The sequence below is a fragment of the Talpa europaea genome (assembly GCF_964194135.1).
Source record: "Talpa europaea genome assembly, chromosome: 13".
Taxonomy (NCBI): domain Eukaryota; kingdom Metazoa; phylum Chordata; class Mammalia; order Eulipotyphla; family Talpidae; genus Talpa; species Talpa europaea.
The window spans coordinates 39812454-39833963 of NC_140080.1; the positions used below are offsets into that span (position 1 = coordinate 39812454).

The following is a 21510-nucleotide window of genomic DNA, read 5'->3' on the forward strand; positions in this document are numbered from 1 at the left end:
GGTCACAACCTATAATTCATTTGAAATATTATTAGGTAGAATTTATTTCCTACTGGGGCATTTATTCAACTGAGGGGCATCCAAAAATGGGTACATTGATCCCCATCCTTCCCACTGTTCTACCTCATGACTTGTTGTAAAGAAATGGCCAGTGTATTTCTGACTTCTGAGCAGATTCATGAATTGGGGTCCCGGCAGCAGAAAAAGAAGCTATTGGTGCCCATTGTTCGGTCTTGGCACCAGTAAGGGGCGTCAGTAAATCCCAGACTCCCTGGGGCACCATGTTTCATAAAAGGAAGTGCTGACTATTCAAGCAGATGCCATCAATTGGCCTTGGAGGCTGCATTTCTGGAGAAGTTCCAGACATATTCTGAAAGGACCTGCCAGCTTCCTCGTGTCTTAGTGGCAACCGTTTGCTGCCAACCATTTGGGATGGTAAAGGGCTGAGACAGCTGAGTAAATCTGAACCCAGTGGGTTACAAGTAATACACTCTAGTGCTGATATTCAACCTTAACTATTACCCTGGGGTCAGAGTTACCGGCTGCGTAAATGGTTCCCAGACATTCTCTGTGGACACATGCCAAGCTACGGTGACTTTTTTTTTTTCACTTTGCAATGAAAAGAGAGAAATGAGAGGACTGTAATAAGCTTCTCCTAATGCTAAAACTATTCCAAATTTTAGTAATATTATTATACTCCTTCTTGTGTGTATTTAGCACTTAAGGATTATAGAAATCGAATTTCTTCTATTTTTAGAAAAAGTTTTTCTATTTTTTAGAAAAAGTTTTAGACAGCTATTTGCCTGTCTAATTCCCATTTTTGTCATCTCCGGGGGGAGAGAAGAATAGTACAGTTTGTGGAACTAGAAAGAAAGCATCCAGGAAACGTTTAGTAATTGTTCAATAAATGCTAGCTGTTAGTACTACTATTATCATAACCATAATATTAGTGCTCTTACTTGGTAAATAAAAAAGTAAGAACTCCCAAACTTCTCCTCTACTTTCTTGGGGGTTGGGGGGGGTGGGATTTTCTGATTTGTGAAATCCAAATATATAGTTATAATTTTCAGTCAGTTCAATGTAGATAACAAATGATAAGATTTAAAAAAAAAGAGGTGACCTATTTTCATTAGGATAATCATGCATTTAAGAGAAAGGTAATGGAGCCTGTGCTGAGTGGTAATGAAGATGGCAAACAGTTTATGCATCATTTATTTTCAATATAAAGTAATTGGGAGTTATTGGTTTCATGTGGGTAAGAGGGAAAGAATAAAATCAAGAGTCTGAGGTTTTTCCTTGAGTAATTAGGTAGATGGCAGTGATATTTTAGTAACCTGGTGAAGAGGGCTCCGACTGGTTAGGGACACATGTAGGCATTTGTTCGAGTTGAGACTCAGCTGGGTTGAGAAACCTGTCCAAGGGCCTCCCTGATGGCGCAGGGGTTAAAGACAGCGCTATCAAGCTATCACCAGCCGCTGTGGCATGAGTTTGATCCCCAACCAGGGAGCAACCCACATGGCTCAGACCTCTCCTGCCTCTCCCATTGCTCCCCTCAGCAGTGTATTTCAGTAGATCTGCCTGTTCTGCTTCCCCACTCTGTCTCTAGTGGATCCTCCCACCCCACCCCGCCCACACACCCACACCTCTGGCTTATACCCAGTTCTTACATGCATAAATAAATAAATCTTTAAAAAAAAAAAGAAACCTGTCCAAGTTCACACAACTGGGAAGAGGCCAACGGGGGTCATCACCCACTGCTGCCTGCCTCTAGTGCCCAAGCAGAGTGCTTTACATTTGCATAGTATTTGCTTGATTTCTATTTGATGCTGAAAATAATACTGAGTTATCAGTAACAAAGCAATTATCACACCCTTCTTTCAATGAGAATATGAATCTAAAAATGACTTTTGGAAAACACTGGCTAAGGTCACAAATAAATGGTAAAAAGACGGATCTCTGCCTCATACCTAAATGAGTTTTCCACCCAAAAAATCCCAAATATCTCATTTATTGAGTGTCTACTATACTCTGTATATATTCCCAACATCATCCTCTCATTTCTTCTCCACCAGTGACCTTTGAAATAGGTAACATTTTACCTATTTTATAAGATGAGAATAAATGGAAGCAAGACTTCCAGGGAGAGCTGATGAATGAAAGACATTCCTCCACCTCTGTTCTGCAGGAATTGACTGTATCTAGAAGTCATGTGTGCCCCCAGAAGTACCCAGGCGAAGGAGAAAATCTAAAATAAGAATTGTTAGGATAATTGCTTATAAACTGGTCGTATCCCTTCCACTTTGTCAAAAGAAAATGAAAAAAATACTAGTCATCTCCACCCACACTAGTCATCTCCACTGTGGTTCATCCTTTGGAGAGGAGACTCCTTTAATCAGAAAGAGCTGGCGCCCCAAAAGTGGGAGTGCCTTTTGGAAAGTGGAGGGAGCAGGGATGTGCATCCTGAGCACCCAGGCCCCCAGCCTTCTTTCCCATTTGACTCTCACAGCACTGCATAGAAGTTAGAAACCAAGAAGAGCAGTGCCTTCAAATTTGAAGGAAAACAATTTCCAACCTAGAATTCACCACTCAGCCAAACTCTCAAGAGTGTGTGAGTAGAATAAAAATATTTTTCATATGTGAAAGGAATCAAAAATGTACCTGCCGTGCAATCTTTCTTACAAAGCTGTTGTAGGATGTACTCTACAAAAACAAGGGAGTAAAGCAAGAAAGAGAGAGCATGCTTACAAGCAGGGAATACACCATTAAAGAACAGGGAAGCTGGGGCCTCCCTGGTGATGTAGGGATTAAAGACACAGCACTATCAAGCTGTCGCCAGCCACTGCAGCAGGACTGCTGGCCAGGGAGCTACCCACATGGTGCAGCAGACCTCTCCTGTCTTGCCCGCTGCTATCCTCAGCAGTGTAGTTCAGTACATCTGCCTGTTCTGCTACCCATTCTGTCTCTTGTGAATCCTCTCACCCCCCCGTACCTCTGGCCTGCACCCCAGTTCTTGTATGCATAATAAATAAATCTTTAAAAAAACTAAAATTTAAAAAAAAGAAAGAAAGAAAAGGAAAAGAACAGTGAAGCCATCCCCAGGAGCCAGTGGGTCAGGAGATCCCTGCTATGACAATGGTGAAGGAAGAAAAAGCATCAGCTCAGTCATGTCTCTGGTAGAGACATTTCCAGGGAGATGGCAATGTGGCTGTTGCACTTGAACTTTTGAAAGGGAATGTAGATAGTGAGTGGAGTTTGAGATTGAATTAGGCAAAAGGATATAGAAAAGTAAGCTTAACCAACATAGTTACTGACTGAAAGGAAAACTAATCACAGTTTACCACATGGTTCAGATGCCTGTACCATTTACATAGTCATAATAATGGAATGCTGTGTATTGATCTTACTGAAATTAGTATATTCAATACAGCTCATTGGAAATATGGGAGCAGGCTGGAGTAAAGCCAGAAGATCAAGAAAGTGAGTTAAATCCTGCCTGCCATCTTGGAAGTGCCACCTACCATCTTGGAAACACAATAATTAGTACCTAAAATTGAAAAAAAAAAACAGGAAAATTATGCTATTTATGAGATGTGGTTAAAAACTGACAAAGCAGAAAGAGGTAGCAGGGCTAGCTTCTTGGCTGGGAGAGACTGAAGAGTAAGACAAATGGATCATTCACAAATATCAGTGTTTTATAGTAAACCTTTCAGTTCAATTGTATATAATATATACTTAGAATAAAAGAAAAACATTACAGAAAAAAATTAATCAAAGTGTTTAGATGACTTTGTTTTTCTTCTTCCTGCTTTTCTGCATTTTTAACATTGAGAGCATATTAGTCTTATATTAAAAAATAATCTTCGTGGTGAACAAGAACTCAAAGCTCAGAAAGGTCAAGTACACTTGCTGGTTTCATTTATCTTATTCTATCTGACTCAAATCATCATTGTTATCTTTTATCAAAGTACTCAGTGTTCACTGAAAACCAAAAAGCAAAACTGCCATGTCACAATGGTCTCTCTCCCCTCCCCAAAGGTTACAGGACCATGCTACCCCAAACGCTGACATTTTGTCACTTTCATTTATCTACTTATTTACTTATGTATTTATTACAGCCATCTAACTCTAGAAAAATGAAAGACTGGAATCCAAAGACACATACAATGTAACAAAATAAAATAAAAATCAGACAAGGGGTGTTTGGTGTCCAGGTTGTGTGTCTTTAAGAATACGAGTCTCAGTTTCCTGAGGCTTTGTTTTAGTACCAAGTTCCTTTTGCTCATCCATAGTGACTAGCAGAGTCCTGCACACGCAGATGCTTAATGAATATTTGTTGGTTTGACTTACTAGCAAAGCCATAGCTTCTTGAGAGGTTAGTTTAGCTTCTCTCCCAACTTGCACTGCTGTCTTAAAAGGAATATAAGTGAACTGTTGACAAAATAACCCACAATTCTGACTTCAAATATCATTTTGTCTCAATTTATGAGACTTGGCTGCCTTTCCAGTCTGTCTTCCTCCTAAGGAGTGATGCCGTTGTTGGACATTTAAGAAATGGATAGAATAAGTGCTTCCCCTTCTTGTCACTTTCAATGTGTCACTGGCTTTCTCCCCAGGTTTTATATTATAGATGAAAGTTGCTTGAGACAGTGTGATATTGGATTGGAGACTGTTCTTCCTTCGATTGAATAGAAATAAAGGCATGAATAAGATTCATTCTCTCTAAAACTTTCGACTTGCAATTTTTCTGAGACCTCACCTGACCTTAATTAAGCCAGTTCTGCTAGTAGAAATTTATCAGCAACTTGGCTGATAATCCTTTATCATTTTTATTAAAACTCAAAAGGCCTTTAAAGAGATTGGGTTCATGAAATGGATTAATAGCACAATGGAACATCATGCTTTCCAGGTCCTGCTGTAGGCTTGGAGATTCAAATGTCATCACAACATCTTAGGTTAGGCTGCTGCTGGAGATATCACAGTGAGTTATTGGATCTACTCAAGATAGATAAAATCTTGGACTTGCAAATAAGTCCTGGTCAGTGTATTTGAACACTTCCATGGACATAATGTGTAACTCAGCCTCATGTAATAAGTGTGAGGAATTCATTGACTAGGTTATGTCACATTGAACCTCAAGAGAAAACTTATAGAAGGGTTTTCTTTCCAGTTTTCATCACAACCCACAGTAAATAATATACCAAAAATAACTATATCATGATCTAGTACATATCTATTTATATACATATAAAAAATTGAAACAAAAGCAGCTTCAGAGGCAATCCTACTCCTAAACTACACTTGAGATGTTTCTGGTATTTTCTAATGTATTCTATCCCATTGAAAATTTAAATGGTTCTTATTACTAAATTTGTAAATGTGTTCCATAGTTCATTAGTGATCTTTGACTCGGTTTGAAAAATACTTTGTTAGATGAGCCCAATGTTCACACTGTTCATATTCATGAGAAGTGTTTATTTGGGGGTTCTTGTGTACCTTTATAGCATTGTGTGATTTCCTAAGGACCAACTTCATATACATCACTGTGCAAGGTTCTGTAGGTGTGCAGAGCTACACCTTCATTCACCTCAAGCAAGGTGCTTTTTGAGCTGCCAGGGAAACCAGGGTAAACACAATACTATATGATCCCTGCCTTCCTAGTGCTTATGATCTAGGGGATGAAAGAAATTCAACTCAAGGAATTGTGGAAGATAAGTCATTCACTTGACTATGTTAAGTAAACTGTTTTGTTAGCATTTTCTGTTAAATGTTTTCTTATCTAGGAGGGTCTGTCCCATTTTTTAAAGATGAGGAAATGGTTCAGAGTCTGTCATTTATCACAAGCCACATTGTTATTTTGAGTCTAAATCTAGGGCTGTTTGTAATATACACTGCCTTACATGATCAAGTAGGATTCATGGCAGAAATGAAGAGATATGGAGGTCACAAAGCAATGAGTAAGTAACATTATAGAAATTTCTGATCCTCAGAAAGCTTAAAAAGACCTTAAGAATTCCCCTTACTCATCTTTTTCCTTCAAAAGAAGTTAATCAAATTATTCAAAAAGATAAAATAGATCTTTAAAGAGTGGTGCCTTCCAGTGTTTCACCCTCTTTCCTAAAGAAAGCTTACAATTCCTCGATTGGGATTTTTCTCATCTAAATCTGTATTTCAAAATCCAGGAAACAAAGTAGAACATCTTCTCAAAACAAGACTCCAAAGGTGGTCCCGTTTGAAATAATCTCTTCCTTGTCCACCCATCACCAGGCATTCCCTGAGCTCTGACCCAAGAGACCACGCCACCTATAGACCACAATCAGCTACTGCTGCTGATGCCCCGGAGCTGCATTGGTTTTTCTTGGGGGGGGGGGGGGGGAGGGTAGGAGGGGTCTAATTTCAAATTTATTTATTTATTTTCTTACAGCATTGTTAATTTTTGTACAGTATTTGATTTCTCCCCTCAGGAGTCCCCTTAGTTTTCCTACCACCACAGCACTCGTGACCCATCACCATGGTACCTTATAGGAGCTTTAAGTTTTAAGTGGCTGATATGAAAGACCATGTCACCTTCAAAGCACTTGTCAGTGACCTTCAACACACATGCTCATTCTGGCATGTCAGATATCTGTGCCCCAGGGATCTGCTCATACTGTAATCTCACGAGTGTGATCATTTCCTAGTTGGGAAAATTGAAATTGTTTAGATATAAAAGAAAAGGGAAGTGGTAGTGAGAAGTGAGGCAAGGAGAAGCTTATACATGCCAGTCCTCGGGAACGCCATGTATGTGGAGGACCAGGTCTCCCCATCATTGGCTGTGTTCAGAGATACCCCTCCTGACCTGTCACCGAGGGGCCATCCATGCTCTTCCAGCTTCCAACTTCTTTCCTTCATGATATTTAGGCATTTTAATTATTCATGCTGTGATTTTATCCCATGTTTACCGCATATTTATATGTTTATATGTTGTGTTTATCCCATGAATCCCTCTTCATATGGAGTCCTCCCTAGACTAGGTTACATATCAGTAGAGAATCCACTTCTACTCTGTTATTACTAGGGGCCAACCCTAGGCACTATGATTAATGCATCCATGTTCAAGGACTACTTACAGGTTGAGCAAATGGGCCTGGGACAAAGGGGGCAGGTAGTCTGGAATGTTGTTCTCAACTAGGTCCTTGGGTGTAGCCCAAGTATTACTAATTGTTAGGATAAGGGATAATATCACTCACCATGTTCTTTTTGTTTGCTTTACAGTCAACTTTGACCACTTTGAAATCTTGCGAGCCATTGGGAAAGGCAGTTTTGGAAAGGTGAGAACCAAAATGATTAACAACCAGTAGAATTATAGAGCTCAAAAACATGTTCATATTGTTTAGTTATTGGGATCACAGAAATGATCATTCAGAGATGTTTCTATAATGGATTTATGTGCCAGGCAACTGCATATAAATATACACTGTTCTCAGAATTATCTCCAAGTCAAATGCATTTACTCACATTGGCACTTAAGATTTTCTCTCTAAAGGAAAGAGTAAGATTCCAGGATCAACTTCAACCTATACCAGATGTACCTTCAGTAAGAGTTGACATTAGAAGTGAAATCCTTTCACATGGAAAAGAAGCCACCTGATTTCTGTTTATTTCCCAGATGTACCATGTTTTTAATTTTCAGACACCATGAAAAATATACATCGCAAATCTAACTTTTTGGGGAAGAAACTTCTAGATGAACATCCCAATTATTAGTTTCTTGGTGGAGATCTATTTTGAGAATAATATTTCACATTGAAATTTCATTGTAAAATCATCTGATATCTGCTTTATCACATATTACATGAAGCTTTGAAAGAATTTCAAACATATGGACATCGTGTGTAGTGTTTTCCCAAGGCTTACAGTCATTTTTGTTTATATCACCTATAGTTGCAAACAGAAATTGTTTGCACAATATTGTTCAACTTGATCAGTTTAGTCATACCCATTTTAGTCACCAAAGCAAAATAAGGGTGTCATTTGCTGTTGGAAGATTCCTGACAAGGAGACAGCCATTTTCTCCAAAATGCTGTCCAAAAAAAGTGAAAATAGGCAAACTTATTTGAGAAACAGAGATTCAGGAATCGACCTGGTACAGGGGGAAAATGAACTTCCCTCTGAAATAAAAGTGGCCACGATGAACGTTAGAGAATGTGCAAGCCATAGGCATGCAAGTCATTCCAAGAGCAAGTCTCTCGTTGCCCTGATCCATTATTTCCTTAATCATCTTCTCATTCTGGCTTGCACCCCTAGGTCTGCATTGTACAGAAGAACGATACCAAGAAGATGTACGCCATGAAGTATATGAACAAGCAAAAGTGCGTAGAACGCAACGAAGTAAGGAATGTCTTCAAGGAACTCCAGATCATGCAGGGTCTGGAGCATCCTTTCCTGGTTAATTTGTGGTAAGTGGCTCTCCTGGACCTCTAAATGGAGATACCCCCATCTTACCCCAAATACTACTACATAAATGCATATTGGTTTCTAGATGAGTATTTACAAAATACTTGTTAATTTTTTCCTTATGGGCCTTTGTCTTCAAAATGAAAAAAAATTCTGGTTTTCTTGTCACCAATAAATACTGCTTTGTTCATTTGTCACAGTACCCCTTGTCCTTGAGGTCAATTATAAGTAAATAGGATGACAAGAAATGAGTTCAGATGTCATCTCACTCATTAGAGACTTTAACTGTGGAGCGGAGGATTTCGGTGCAAACTATGGCATCACCGGCTTAGATGATATTGACCTTTAGAAATGGTACAAAAACCTTTCTCCTTAAAATGACTGGCAATTAAACTGGTTCTTTGCAGCATGCATCTTAAGCAGCCACATCTATACCTTTGAGTTGGAATAAGATCAGTGCTACCTTTCTCACGAAATAGGTTTTCACAGAGTTAGAGCAGCTAGACATTAAATGACTGTGATTTGCTCTCAAGGCCATTATCATAATCCAAGGCTTAGAAAATGGCAAAGAAGCTGCATTATCTATTCCTCCTGCTTTTTTCTTGTGCGTGGAGGTTTTCTGTGGCTTGCTCATTTTGCTCTACATTTTAATGCATCCATTATATTAAGAGCCAGTTCTTAAAGCTAATTCAGTATGACTGTTATTTAAATATGCATACTAAGCGGTTCTCACTAGAAAAGGCAAAAAAAAAGTCTTTATTCAGAGAATACTAATGGAGAAATAATTGAAATGTCACTGTGTGTTTCAGGGCATTCCTCCAGAGGAATCAGTGCGTAAACTCTGCCTCCCTCCACCTTTAATTAATCCAGCTCACTTAGTATACAATTTGTTCAAAGATTCCAGGCCATGGTTAGAAAGAAGACAGTTCTGTGCAACTTGGAAATAGGTCTATTATCATTTATGTGCTACTCAGACATGGTAGAGTCTAATTTTGGCTCAGAGTCAGTATGTTTAATCAGAATCTTAAAGTGGCTATTCAGAAGTCTGCCACTTAAAGAGTTAAAAGAATGCAGTTCTTTCTTTCCTATCCTTAGCAATCATCAAATTGCCTTTTTTCCGCCTCACTCCACCCTGAGCTGACAGGTGCTCTCCCTTCGTAATCTCCCTTTGTTCAAAGTCACATTTTCCTTCTTCAAAAGTTCAACCAACTAATTTTCTACTTTTAAGATCAGGCACCCTTCCTAAGGACATATTTAACATTTTGCCTTTTCTTGCTTGTCTCTCACCACTCCGTAGGCAAAGCGGAGTCCGTCTTTCTATTCCTGTTTTTTCAATAACATGGATGTTATGAGAAGTTTAGTTGTCCAGAGCTTACAGATTATGCTATTTGCTATTTTGGTGTCATTCTAGATAAAATTCTGTCTTCCAAGCACACTGACCTGGTGTGGCAGAGGAGAGATTCCCCACCCCCCTGGGTTGCTCTCAGGCTGCTTAAGCAAACAAATTAACATCACAAATCAGTAAGAGAAAAGAACAAATTTAGTTACATACACGGAGAATCCACATGGATATAGATTCTAGAGTAAATGGGGCAAAATGACGGTATCCCTTTGTTATCAGGCAGTGTGAGGGGCACCCCAGGACCCCCAAACCTACCTGCTCTATATACATTCTGCAACCCCTGTAGCAAGACAAAATATATTCTAGCGCGCAAGACCTTTCATGGCAAGGAACCTTAATACAATTAGTGTGCAATAAAGACAAGGGAAAGAATATAGTTTCCAAATATCCCCTTCTGGGTAAATGCCCAGCAAAACAGGGTTGTCCTAAAGCAGGACCACTGAGGCCCAAAACTCTGTCACAAGTCTAAGGCACCTCCTGCTGGGGACACATGGGAAAGGGGCAGAAAGGGTCCAGCACTTGTTGGATAGCAGAAGGAAAATCAAAAGCAAATCAAAGCTGCCACTGTTAAGCTCCCATGGGTCTCTCCCCCACATCTGTTTCAACCAGTCCAAGACTGAGAAGCAGATGCAGCTTCTTCACATGTCTCTCTGCTCTGTGTGCCTCCACTGGGTGTCCTTCTGACCTCTATTCTTTCTTCCTTCTCCCAGTCTCCTCTCCAGTGTCTCCTCCTCACTGCTCGGCTGCACCTTTCCTTAGGTGGGGCAGGGAACCTGGAACCTCCCCTTTTCCTGGGGACCACCCTGTTATGCCTTGAGCTAAGGAATGGGATAAGGGGCTGGACTTCAAGGACAGAGAATGGGACCCACATGGCAAGGAAAACGTGACTCGTATGACAAGAGTCATATCCTCTGTCACCACACATTTGCCCCGCCACACAGATTTCTTTGATAGAAAGGTTATTTCCTGCTAAAAATCCTAATACCCCCAATTTTCATTCCCATAGACAGTTAAGGCCGTAGTATAAGATTCCTCTGAGGTGCAGAGCCACGATTGCCCTCAGCTGGAAATAACTGATATGCCAGGGTGACATGTCTTGGAAGGACAGTCCTGGACATCTGGGGAGGACCATCCTTCAGTGCTGACCTGGTGATAACAGACACATGTCCTAAACCACTTCCTAGGATGACTCCCACTGGGGGACAGTGGGGACCATGAATGCTGACAGATGACAAAGAAGAGACTCCCCCACATTCACGAGTAGAAGCTGGGAGGGTGGCATTCCTAAAATCATACCAGCAAATTCTTGTCTTTCAAACATTGAAACTAATATCTTCAGAAAATATGCTGATTCCTTCAAAAAATCTACTTAATAAGTGTAACATTGGAAATATAAATACATTATCTTTTGGGACATATCTTTTCTCTTCAACTACTAAGCAGTCCTTTTTGGAGGAAGACTGAGTGATTCATCATTTTTAACACAATGAGTATAAGATAGGGTTCATTGTTTTAGGACTGAATTGAGCATATGCAATGCCCATTGCCAGCTCACAGTCATTCTTTCCTTCCATGTTCCATTAAGGTGGCACATTCTGGAGGTGCCCCTTCATGCACAGGCCAGGGGCCATCCTGAAGACAAATGTGATTGGGGTTTGGCCCCAAGACCACATGAGAAATTGTGTGGGTGTCATCACATCATTATATCATCACATCCCCAAACTTAAGGAGTGGTGTGATGAGCAAAACTACAAAACATGAACTCCTGCTCCCTTCTCCTCCACTTTCCTGGTAGGCTGTGTAGGCCTCAGTACTGCTTTCAATAATTTTTCAAGGATGCTCAAATGCTCCTAACCTCTGGGAGTGCTAATCTTAAATGTGTGTGTGTGTGTGTGTGTGTGTGTAGGCATAACTATACACATATGTAAGTGTGAACACTTTTCTTCTCCTTACATTCAATTTGAAAAACAGAAAATCAGGGCCTCCCTGGTGGTGCAAGGGGTTAAGTCTCAGCACTATGAAGCTATCCGCAGCCACTGCAGCATGAGTTTGATCCCCGGCCAGGGAGCTACCCACATGGCACAGCAGACCTCTCCTGACTTGCCTGCTGCTCCCCACAGCAGTGTATTTCAGTCAATCCACCTGTTCTGCTCCCCACTCTATCTCTGGTGAATCCTCTCACCCTTCTTCCCACAACTCTGGCCTACACCCTAGTTCTTGTATGCATAAATAAATAAATCTTTTTTAAAAAAAGAAAAATAGAAAATCACATAGAAAAATGAAAATTTGTTTTTGTTTTGGTCATAAATTCACCTACTCATTCATGTGTCTATTTACTGAACATCACTAACAACTTATAATTTGGGTTGTTGGATATAATATAGGCTACAGTTAGATTTGAATTTCAGATAAACCACTAATAGTCTTTAGAGTATGTCCCAAATATTACACAGATGCCTTTACAGAAAAGGACCCATTATCCAAATTTCAAATGGGCAGGGCAACCTGTGTTTGTATTTGCTAAAGCTGGACGCCTGATTGTAGCGGAGACCCCTACCACTGGGATGCAGTAGTGAGCAGTGTGGACAGAACCCATGGCTTGTCCGACATTACTGTGAACAGTGAAAGACTGACAGTAATCCCATAATATAGTATCCTATATATTCTATATAATCAATAGATCATAACCCCATGAATTTATAAGCCATGAGACACACATGAAGGGTTCACAGAGAGGGAGGCGAGTGTGTGTTGGAAGGTCTCAGAGAAGGGATTTCACTCTCCTGGGGGCCAGGAGTGTTATGGGTAGAGGAACATTCTGAATTAAAATTCAACCTTCCCAGCCTCCAAGGCATGGCCCCACTCAGGAACACCGCTGTCAGATGTAGGCCAGCTTTTCAAGTGAAGGCTGCCAGACAGGGCAGGCTTCCAGAAAAAGCAAATCTAATCTTCCTGCAAGTATCTCCCTGAGGGCCGCTAACAAAGCCCTGGCAACCCAGTGCCTGCAAACAAATAGACCCTGGTCCTGCCTGGAGCAGTGGCTCCCCAGGAGGCCTTCGTTAATTGAGATTAAGCCTGCAGCTGCACAGGCTCCTGGGCCCTGCACCCTCCTCACCGGGAGTCTCTCCTTCCCAGGAACAGAAAAGGTCCGCAAGTGGCTTCGGGGAAATTAAGAGCCAAGATTGTCTGTTTAAGTGGAAAGGAGCACCTGGACAGGGAGTGTGGGAAGTGGATGCCTCAGATGGCTGAGCACAGCCAAATAAATGGTTCCCAGAAGCCACTGCACCCTCCATCAGTTTTGAGAAAGAGCCAGTGTTTCTTTGTGGAATCATAGACTATGAGAGCTCAGGGTAGCAATTCAGAACCACATGAGTGACAGCTTCCCTGGTTGTTACTACTTTGGGTTTCATACATGTTATCTCATTCATTCATCCTATAAACCTAGGTTGATCAGACGTATTATTTCCTTCCATTTTACACCTGAAAAAATGGAGGCTCAGAGAGGTTAAGTCATTTTCCTGTAGTCACACAGCCAGAAACCAGCAGAGCCAGGACTCAAACCCTGGAATCCTGACTTCAAGATCCCTGATCTTCCTGCTCCATGGTCTCATACATTTCATGAGACTCCCTTAAAAAACAGGGAGTCTATTGTGTTTGTCTTTCATACCCCACAAGAATACAACCTACATAAGGCAGGTATATGTGTATGTTTTGTTCACTGTCGATTCCAGATATACGCTAGTGCCTAGCAGACAGTAGGTTCTCATTAAATACCTGCTGAATGAATAAAGTAAATTAATGGTGGAACCAGGCCTTTGGCTCCTGTTTATTGCTCTTTTCCCATTATACCAATGCCACCTCTTGCACACTCACAAACACCTCTCATAGAATCATGCCCAGTCCTGGCACTTTGCAGGCTCTGAGGGACCTGAATTTGAATCCCTGCCCCACCACTTGTAACTGCGGATCAAACAAGTTACATTATATATCCTGCTGGGTTTCCTCACCCATAATTGGAAATAACAGCACATCCATGTCAGACAGTACTGCTGCATATATCAGCAGTCTGTGTATCAGACAGGATATATGGGTAAAGCATCTCACACAAAGTAGATGCTTAATGATGACTTTAAATAAGCCACTCAGGGGGACCTCTCCCAGAAATTGACTGCCCTCTCTGCCCTGGTAGCCAAAGATTCTGAAAAGGATAAGTGCACCCAAACTTGAGCTGGCCTGGATGTTAGAAAGTCTTTTGTTTTTGTTTCAAGTACTTAAATAATTAAAAAAATTTAAAATGTGAAATTTCATACCCATTATAGAAATACAGAACCTTTTAATAAAAATTATAAATGTCAATATTTCACCACTCAGAAATAATTTTTATGTTGGCTTCATATTGCTGCTGTGACAAATTACCACAAATTCAGTGATTTCAAACAATTGGAATTTATGACATAAAGTTTTTTTGAATGAAGACATTATTTTCCTTTTGCCCTGCATTACTATTTGCACCAAAAGCTCATAGGCAAAACAACTCAGCACAAAGATTACTTGTGGGGCTAAAGACTAACTATACAGGAGCAGATGTAAATTTTTGGAGTCATGGAGATATTCTATTATCTTTAATGTGGTGTGTCTTCCATGACGGCATATATTATAATGTTCAGGGGCCTCCCTGGTGGTGCAAGGGGTTGAGCACAGTGCTGTGAAGCTATCCACAGCCTCTGCAGCATGGGCTCAATCCCAGCCAGCCACGGAGCAACCCACATGGCATAGCAGACCTCTCCTATCTCACCCACTGCTGCCCTCAGCAGTGTATTTCAGTCTGCCTGTTCTGCTCCCCACTCTGTCTTTGATGAATCCTCTCCCCCCACCCCCGCAACTCTGGCCTGTACCCCAGTTCTTGTATGCAAGAATAAATAAATGTTTTTAAAAAAGTTCATAAATTTATACACTTAATACTTGTGTACCTCATCATACATGAATTGCAGTTCATTCAAAGAATGTGGAAAATAAAAACCCCACGAAACTACTCTTTCACAATTCTGGGAGTAAAAAGTGCAAAAGGAGACTCATTGGGCAAAATCAAGTGCCTGGCAGAGCCTTCTGGAGGCTCTCGGGGAGAACTCCTCAGGTCTCCCAGCTCCTGGAGGCCACCTGCGGGCCTCCATTTCTGGCACCTTCCTGCATCATCAAAGCCAACAGCCAGGCATAGTCCACTCTCTCCCTGACTGACTTCCTGCCTTCTCTTGTCTTGTGATTACATTGGGTCCACCTGGTGGCAATAATTTTCTCATAAGCCTGTGAGGCTTTTCTCTCCTAGGCCTCAAACTTGACCTAGCGAGACTTGAACAAAACACTAACATTATTTCTAATAAGGTTGCATCTGGAAGAGGATCCTAGCCCCTTAAAAGTGCCTGCCTGAGAAAATTCCAGGCTGCCAAAAGAATTTACCATTCTAGCTCCCTCTGAAGATGGGGGGAGCCTAACTTTGCTTCGTACCAGTTAACAAACCCTTGTGAGTTTCTCAAGGACCAGTCCCCTTCCTACTTACTATAAATTTTCATCTCCCTGACTCTAAGGGTCCCCATTCATTCGCTCCTTATTTTCTCTTCCCTCTTTTTAAATGCCCTCACCTGTACAAATCAGAGCTGAGGTCAGTTTTCACTGGACTCCTCTCATTGCAAACTGGTATCCCTGACAAATATCTGCCCTCACTACTTTCACTAATGTCCAGCTACATTATTTTAGGAAGACATGTGATTAAATTAAGGATCTAGAGGAGGAAAGTTTATCTGGAATAATTCAGTATTGTCATATGAAGAAATCACCCGGGTCCAGCCCAGATGAGCTTGGATAGGTGGAGGAGGAAGAGGCAGCAGTCCCTGAAGGAAAACTTAGCAGAGAACAGTGTTACTGTGTGACTGGTATGCAGTGATTTTTCCATAATAGTTGTAGAGCAACTGATTGATGCATTAGCAGACAGGAAACTGAGTGTTGATAATGCAGACATCCATTTATTCATTTACTCATCAATGTTAGAAAGGGTTCCTTTACTGCAAACGACACAAGAAGCTATTAGAATATTTAAGCTGAAAATTTCCTTGGAGAATAGGTTATAGCGTATAGCCTCAGAAGTAAAACTAGAGGAGCAGGTCTCAGAAAGGCGTGGCACAGAGCAGTTCTGAGAATGCAGGTAGCAGGCACTCTTTGAAGGCTCTTTTTTTTTCCTTTTTAATTAATTAATTTATTTCTACAAGCACTGGGTACAGTCAGAAGCATGGGAGAGTGAGAGAATTCACCAGAGCCAGAGCAGAGAGCAGAACAGGCAGACTGATGAAGTACACTGCTGAGGGGAGCAGCGGGTGCAGCAAGAGAGGTCTGTTGTGCCATGTGGGACCCTCGCCAGTGGTCGGGGATCGAACTTGCGCTGCAGAGGCTGCAGGCAGCTTCGCAGCCCAGCGCTCAACTGCTGCACCACCAGGGGAGGCCCTCGTTGAAGGGCTCTTAAGCCTATGTCAGAGGGGATGAATCAGCATCAACCAATTTCCCTGCCTTGTGTTACCCACTCAGAGTCCCAGGAGAGATTCCAATTGACTTTGCTCAGAAAACATGGTGCCGTTGGCTAGAAGAAAGAATTAAATAAATGACACCTAGTTTGTTGGTCTGAGTGACTTGGTGAATGACTATGGAGATCTGAGAGAAGCAGATTCATGGTGAAAATCAAAACCTCTTTGCTGTGTGAATTTTGAGCTGCATCATAGTCAAATAGAGCTGTTGAAAGGTGGTGAATTATGAGCATAGAGTGAGAGTCCAGGGTCCAAAGAGAAGTCCAATAAAACACAAATGTGGGATTCATTGGCCTATAAAAGCTATTTAAGGGCCTCTCCTGGTGGCGCAGGCAGTTGAGCGCAGAGCTGTGAAGCTGTCCGCAGCCTCTGCAGCGCGGGTTCGATCCCGGCCAACCGGCGAGGGTCCCACATGGCGCGGCAGACCTCTCCTGTTGCGCCCGCTGCTCCCTTCAGCAGTGTACTTCGTCAGTTCCCCGCTCTGTCTCTTGTGAATCCTCTCACCCTCCCGTGAATCTGGCCTGTACCCTGGTTCTTGTATGCATGGGTAAAATAAATAAATCTTTTAAAAAACAAAGCTATTTAAGACAAGGATTTCAAAGGAGCAGCTTTGGAGAGAGATTGGCTACATATAGAAGAAAGGAGTTGAGCAATAAATGCCTGGGGTATTCTTATAGTTCTGATAGAGAGGGGAGGCTTAGGATCCAGACAAGGATGAAATAGGCAGGAAGTGAGCCAACAAGCTAGAGGTAAGTCAGAAAGATGTGGCATCCTGAAAGAAATGTGGCATCTAGAAAGAAAAGTGTTGCCGAAAGGAAAGAGTGCAAACTACTTTGAGATGGCAACAAGGAGACAATTAACGGATCACTGGCTTGGGAGGATATAGATATTGAGACTTTACAAGAATTGACTCCAAATGGGGACAAGAGATCAAAAGAGTGGCTTGATAAGAAAATGGAAAGTAATTTTATTCTCTCGGTGGGGATCATGGTGCAAAATTATTGTTCTGTGTTTTGAGATTCCTTCACATTATCACAGTGGCATTCACGTATTGCCATTTATTATACTCTATTGTGTGAAAATGCCATGGTTTATTTATACATTTTACTATTTGTGGACATTCGGGTTGTTTCCAGGTTGAGACATTTACAAATAGTGTGACTGTTATCATTCTAGTTTGTATTAAAGAAGTTATGCTTGGGAGTATAGGAACAAAATCACTGGATCGTAGGATTTATCCAGGTTTAGTTGGCAAACAGTTTTCCAGAAAGGCTGTATCAATTTATACTCATGTCAGCAATGTATGAGAATTCAAGTAGCTCTCCAGCCTCACCAACACTGGCCATTGTCAGTAAATGCATGCTGTGGATCTCATTGTGATTTTATCTTTGATTTCCCCAGTCACTGACAAGTCTGTGCATATCTTTGTATGCTTACTGGCCATTGCCATTTGGAATTCTCTTTTGAAAAGAGCTTGGATTTTTGTCCATCCTTTTATTGGTTGCTACTTTTTTGCATTGATCTGTTAATGAGAAAATCTTTTATATCCAAAACCTTTGTGGGATAGAAATTATTTGCTCTTACCTTTTCACTCTGGCTACGGTATTGGTTTTGTTTCTTTGTTTTTACAGTTGAAAACCTCGAATTTAAATGTGGTGTAATTTATCAATTTCTTCCTTCATGGATGGTGCGTTCTGTGTCCGGTTTAGGAATTCTTTGCTGATGCCAGGTGAAAATGTTCTGTTCTGTCTTCTAGAAGCTTTGCTGTTTCAGCTTTTGCATTTACATCTATACTGCAGCATCAAGAGTCATTTTTTTCCACATGGCTATCTATTAACCCAACATCATCTGTTGAAGAGTTTTTCCCTACTGGACCCCAGTAACCCCTCTGTTAGTTAAATCATCTAATCTTTGTTCTGTTGATCTGCTGAGGGGAGAAACAGGCAAGACAGGGGAGGTCTACTGTGCCATATATGGGTCACCTCCCTGGTCAGGTATTGAACTCAGGCGATAGCACTGATAGTGCTGAGACTTAACCATTAGGCCACCAGGGAGGCCAAAATCAACATAGTTTTGTGGTTTTCTCCTTAGGTTGTACTTAACAGATGCTAGTTCGTTTTTGTTTCTATTTTAAAGCTTTTAGGGGTATCTTATCAGGATTGGAGTTTAACTAGGAGCAGTATCCTCACTGTAACAAAGTTTGAGAAATTGAAAAGCATACTTTTAAAATGTTAAAAGTCAAACTCTAGTGCCTATAATATAGGAATTAGCATTTTTCCTTTATAGACATGAGTAAGCCAAAGATGTGAAGTTCAATTCAATTTCTTGCCCAAACCTGAAAGTTATTGCAGGTCTGGATTTCAATTCTCATGCCCCCCCAAATCCTCTAAGATCCTCAGTGTTAACATATAATTTCATTGTCACTTATATATGTAAATTACTTATAAAACTCTAAAACCAAAATTGAAAAAATTACATATAACTGCAAAATCAAGAAAAGTAAAGACGCACATAACAAGATCAATAATAACATTTTATCAAAACAAAATCCCCACTTGTGACTACTAGACTCCAGTTTAAGAACAACGTTATATGCCGAGACCTGCTTCCGTGGTAGAGTTGTAAATATCAGAGGATTCTGGATGTCCAGAGCGCTGGATAGCAGAGTTAGGGCAGGAAAGGTCAAAACATTTCTAAACGGGCCTAGTGGTACAAGGGGTCGAGCAGTGTGCTATGAAGCTGTCCTCAGCCTCTGCAGCGCAAGTTTGATCCTGGCCGGCTGGCAAGAATCCCACATGGTGCAGCAGACCTCTCCTGTCTCACCCGCTGCTCCCCTCAGCAGTGTATTTCATCAGTCTGCCTATTCTGTTCCCCACTCTGTCTCTGATGAATCCTCTCACCCTTCCACACATCTGGCCTGTACCCTGGTTCTTGTATAATTTTTTTTTAAAAATTCTAAAAATACAATTGGTTTAATTTGCCTGTAGATACTAGTCAGGTGAAGGGACATGGGGTGCATTTGGGGATGAGCATGTGAAGGGCAATGTTAGAATCTCTGTATTTGGTAACAGTGCTGGGAAATTCTCTCCCCTCCCCAAATTCCACCACTGATACAGCATGGTCAGTTAGGAAATAAATTGCCTTTCTGGCTGGAGAGGCAAAGGGCAGATGACATCCTGTGCCAGATGAGTTTTCTGTGTTTCCACTTTACCCACTCAGGAGACAGGAACAATCAAAATGTATGAATCATCCAGTCCTGGCACCTCTTGCACCAGACCTGAGGACTTGGTGCTGGATGACTGCAGCCACCTTATTCCACCTCGCCAAACCCTGGTGTCCTCATTGAAAGTCTCCTGTGTGCCATGCACACCTTCGTGTCTGCAATGCACTGTGCACATTTTAGGTTGAGGGAGGCATAATGAAGAGAACAGACAAAACTCATGCTCTCTTAAGCACACATTCTAAGAGATGCTAATGGCCATATTTTTACCTCTTAGGTTATTGTGGAATTAAATAGCATAATAATAAGGGTTAAGATGCAACCTATAAAGCTACCCACAGGCACTGCAGCACAAGTTGGATCCCCAGCCAGGGAGCTATCCACATGGTGCAGCAGACCTCTCCTGTCTCAGCCACTACTCCCTTCAGCAGTATAGTTCAGTCAATCTGACTGTTCTGTTCCCCACTCTGTCTCTGGTGAATCTTCTCACCCCCTCACACTTCTGGCCTGTCCCCCAGTTCTTATATGCATCAATAAATAAATCTTTAAAAAATAAAAAAAGAATAGTGAATGCAAACATCATGATTATTCTGTGCCAGCAATGATTGTAAGTACTTGGCAGATGTTTCAACTCAAGGATTCAGTACTTTTTCTGAGCCCCAGTGCCCTTTGGCAGTTTAGTGGTGCCTCTCAAGCCCTTTCAGATTAAGATTTAATTGCATAAAATAGAATACATAGGATAACTAGGGAAACAGAATGTACTGAGGCACTTGCCGAAACAATAAAAAATTATATGATAATAAAAGTGCCTTTTTTGCCCCTTGATGCATTAAGTAAGATCTCATAAGAGGATCAAGAACACCTTAACTTTGAAAAAAGGATGTGTTTGGATGTCATTAATATCCCTGTTCAAATTCACAAGCCTCCAGAATTCCATCTACTGGTTTGTGCGCTCTAGGATTAATCTTTCACTATAACCCTATTAAGTAGGAATTACTGTTAACGTATCACTCTTTTGCAGATGAGGAAACTGAGGCACAGAGAGGTTAAGTGACTTGCCCAAGGCTAATCAGCGATGGAGCTGAGATCTAACCTCATAGCTTGTTCCAGAGTCTGTGTTCTTAGTGACCATGCTGTTGCTTGGCTGAGGGACTCTTGGTCAGGGTCAATAACAGAAGATGACAGTGGAGAGTGGAAAAAAGAAATGTGTGACTCAGCACATCCAGGATCTCTCCCATCACCCCTGCCCAGTTACTTTCTGAATCCAAGTGGCCACTCGCAATTCCATCAATGACCCAAACTCATCTGACTTCAATTATTTTTCTACAGTTGTTCTGTGATTCTCATGAAGCACAAAAACTTTTAACATCTTGTTTTCTCTTTACCGGATCCCTGATAAACTGTTGAGGTACTACCCTGACTTAACGGTTCTTCCTTATCATCAGAGCTTGTGTCTTGCCCTTTCTTTGAAATGGGTAGTAAGATATTGTTATTCCCCTTTGCCTGTTTACCAGCTGTTTTATTATCTAGGGTAATTACCTCAGGAGATTCTGTAGAAATAATAGCCAAAGTTTCCCATGAGAAACTTCATAAATAACATCTCCAGAGTGAGTACCGATGAATTGACAGATCTACAAAATAGCATTCAGAGTTTTATTCAGAGAAAGATGAGGCCTGAGGAAAGTCATCAGAACACCAGGAAAATAATCTATGACCTGTTATGTATAATTTTAAAAGCTCATCCACAATCTTTCTCATTGTATAGATTGTGGGGTTTTATTCATTTTACTTAAAGTCCCTTGCACTTTCCTTTCACAGCTCTTGCCATATTGTATAATGACATATTTGTTTCAAATATTTTAGCACAATTTAGAAGATTTTAAGAT

The 21510-nt window shown here is 41.1% G+C and overlaps 1 protein-coding gene across 1 annotated transcript in view; it reads left to right on the top strand.

The window, feature by feature from the left end:
• STK32A (serine/threonine kinase 32A) overlaps positions 1 to 21510 on the top strand; it is a gene marked incomplete at its 3' end in the record, with an annotated part of 112062 nt that overhangs the window by 11774 nt on the left and 78778 nt on the right. Inside the window, exons 2-3 of the mRNA XM_084252296.1 lie at positions 7252 to 7307; positions 8284 to 8435. Coding sequence (XP_084108422.1) covers positions 7252 to 7307; positions 8284 to 8435 — 208 coding nt within the window. The remainder of the gene's footprint in view (positions 1 to 7251; positions 7308 to 8283; positions 8436 to 21510) is intronic.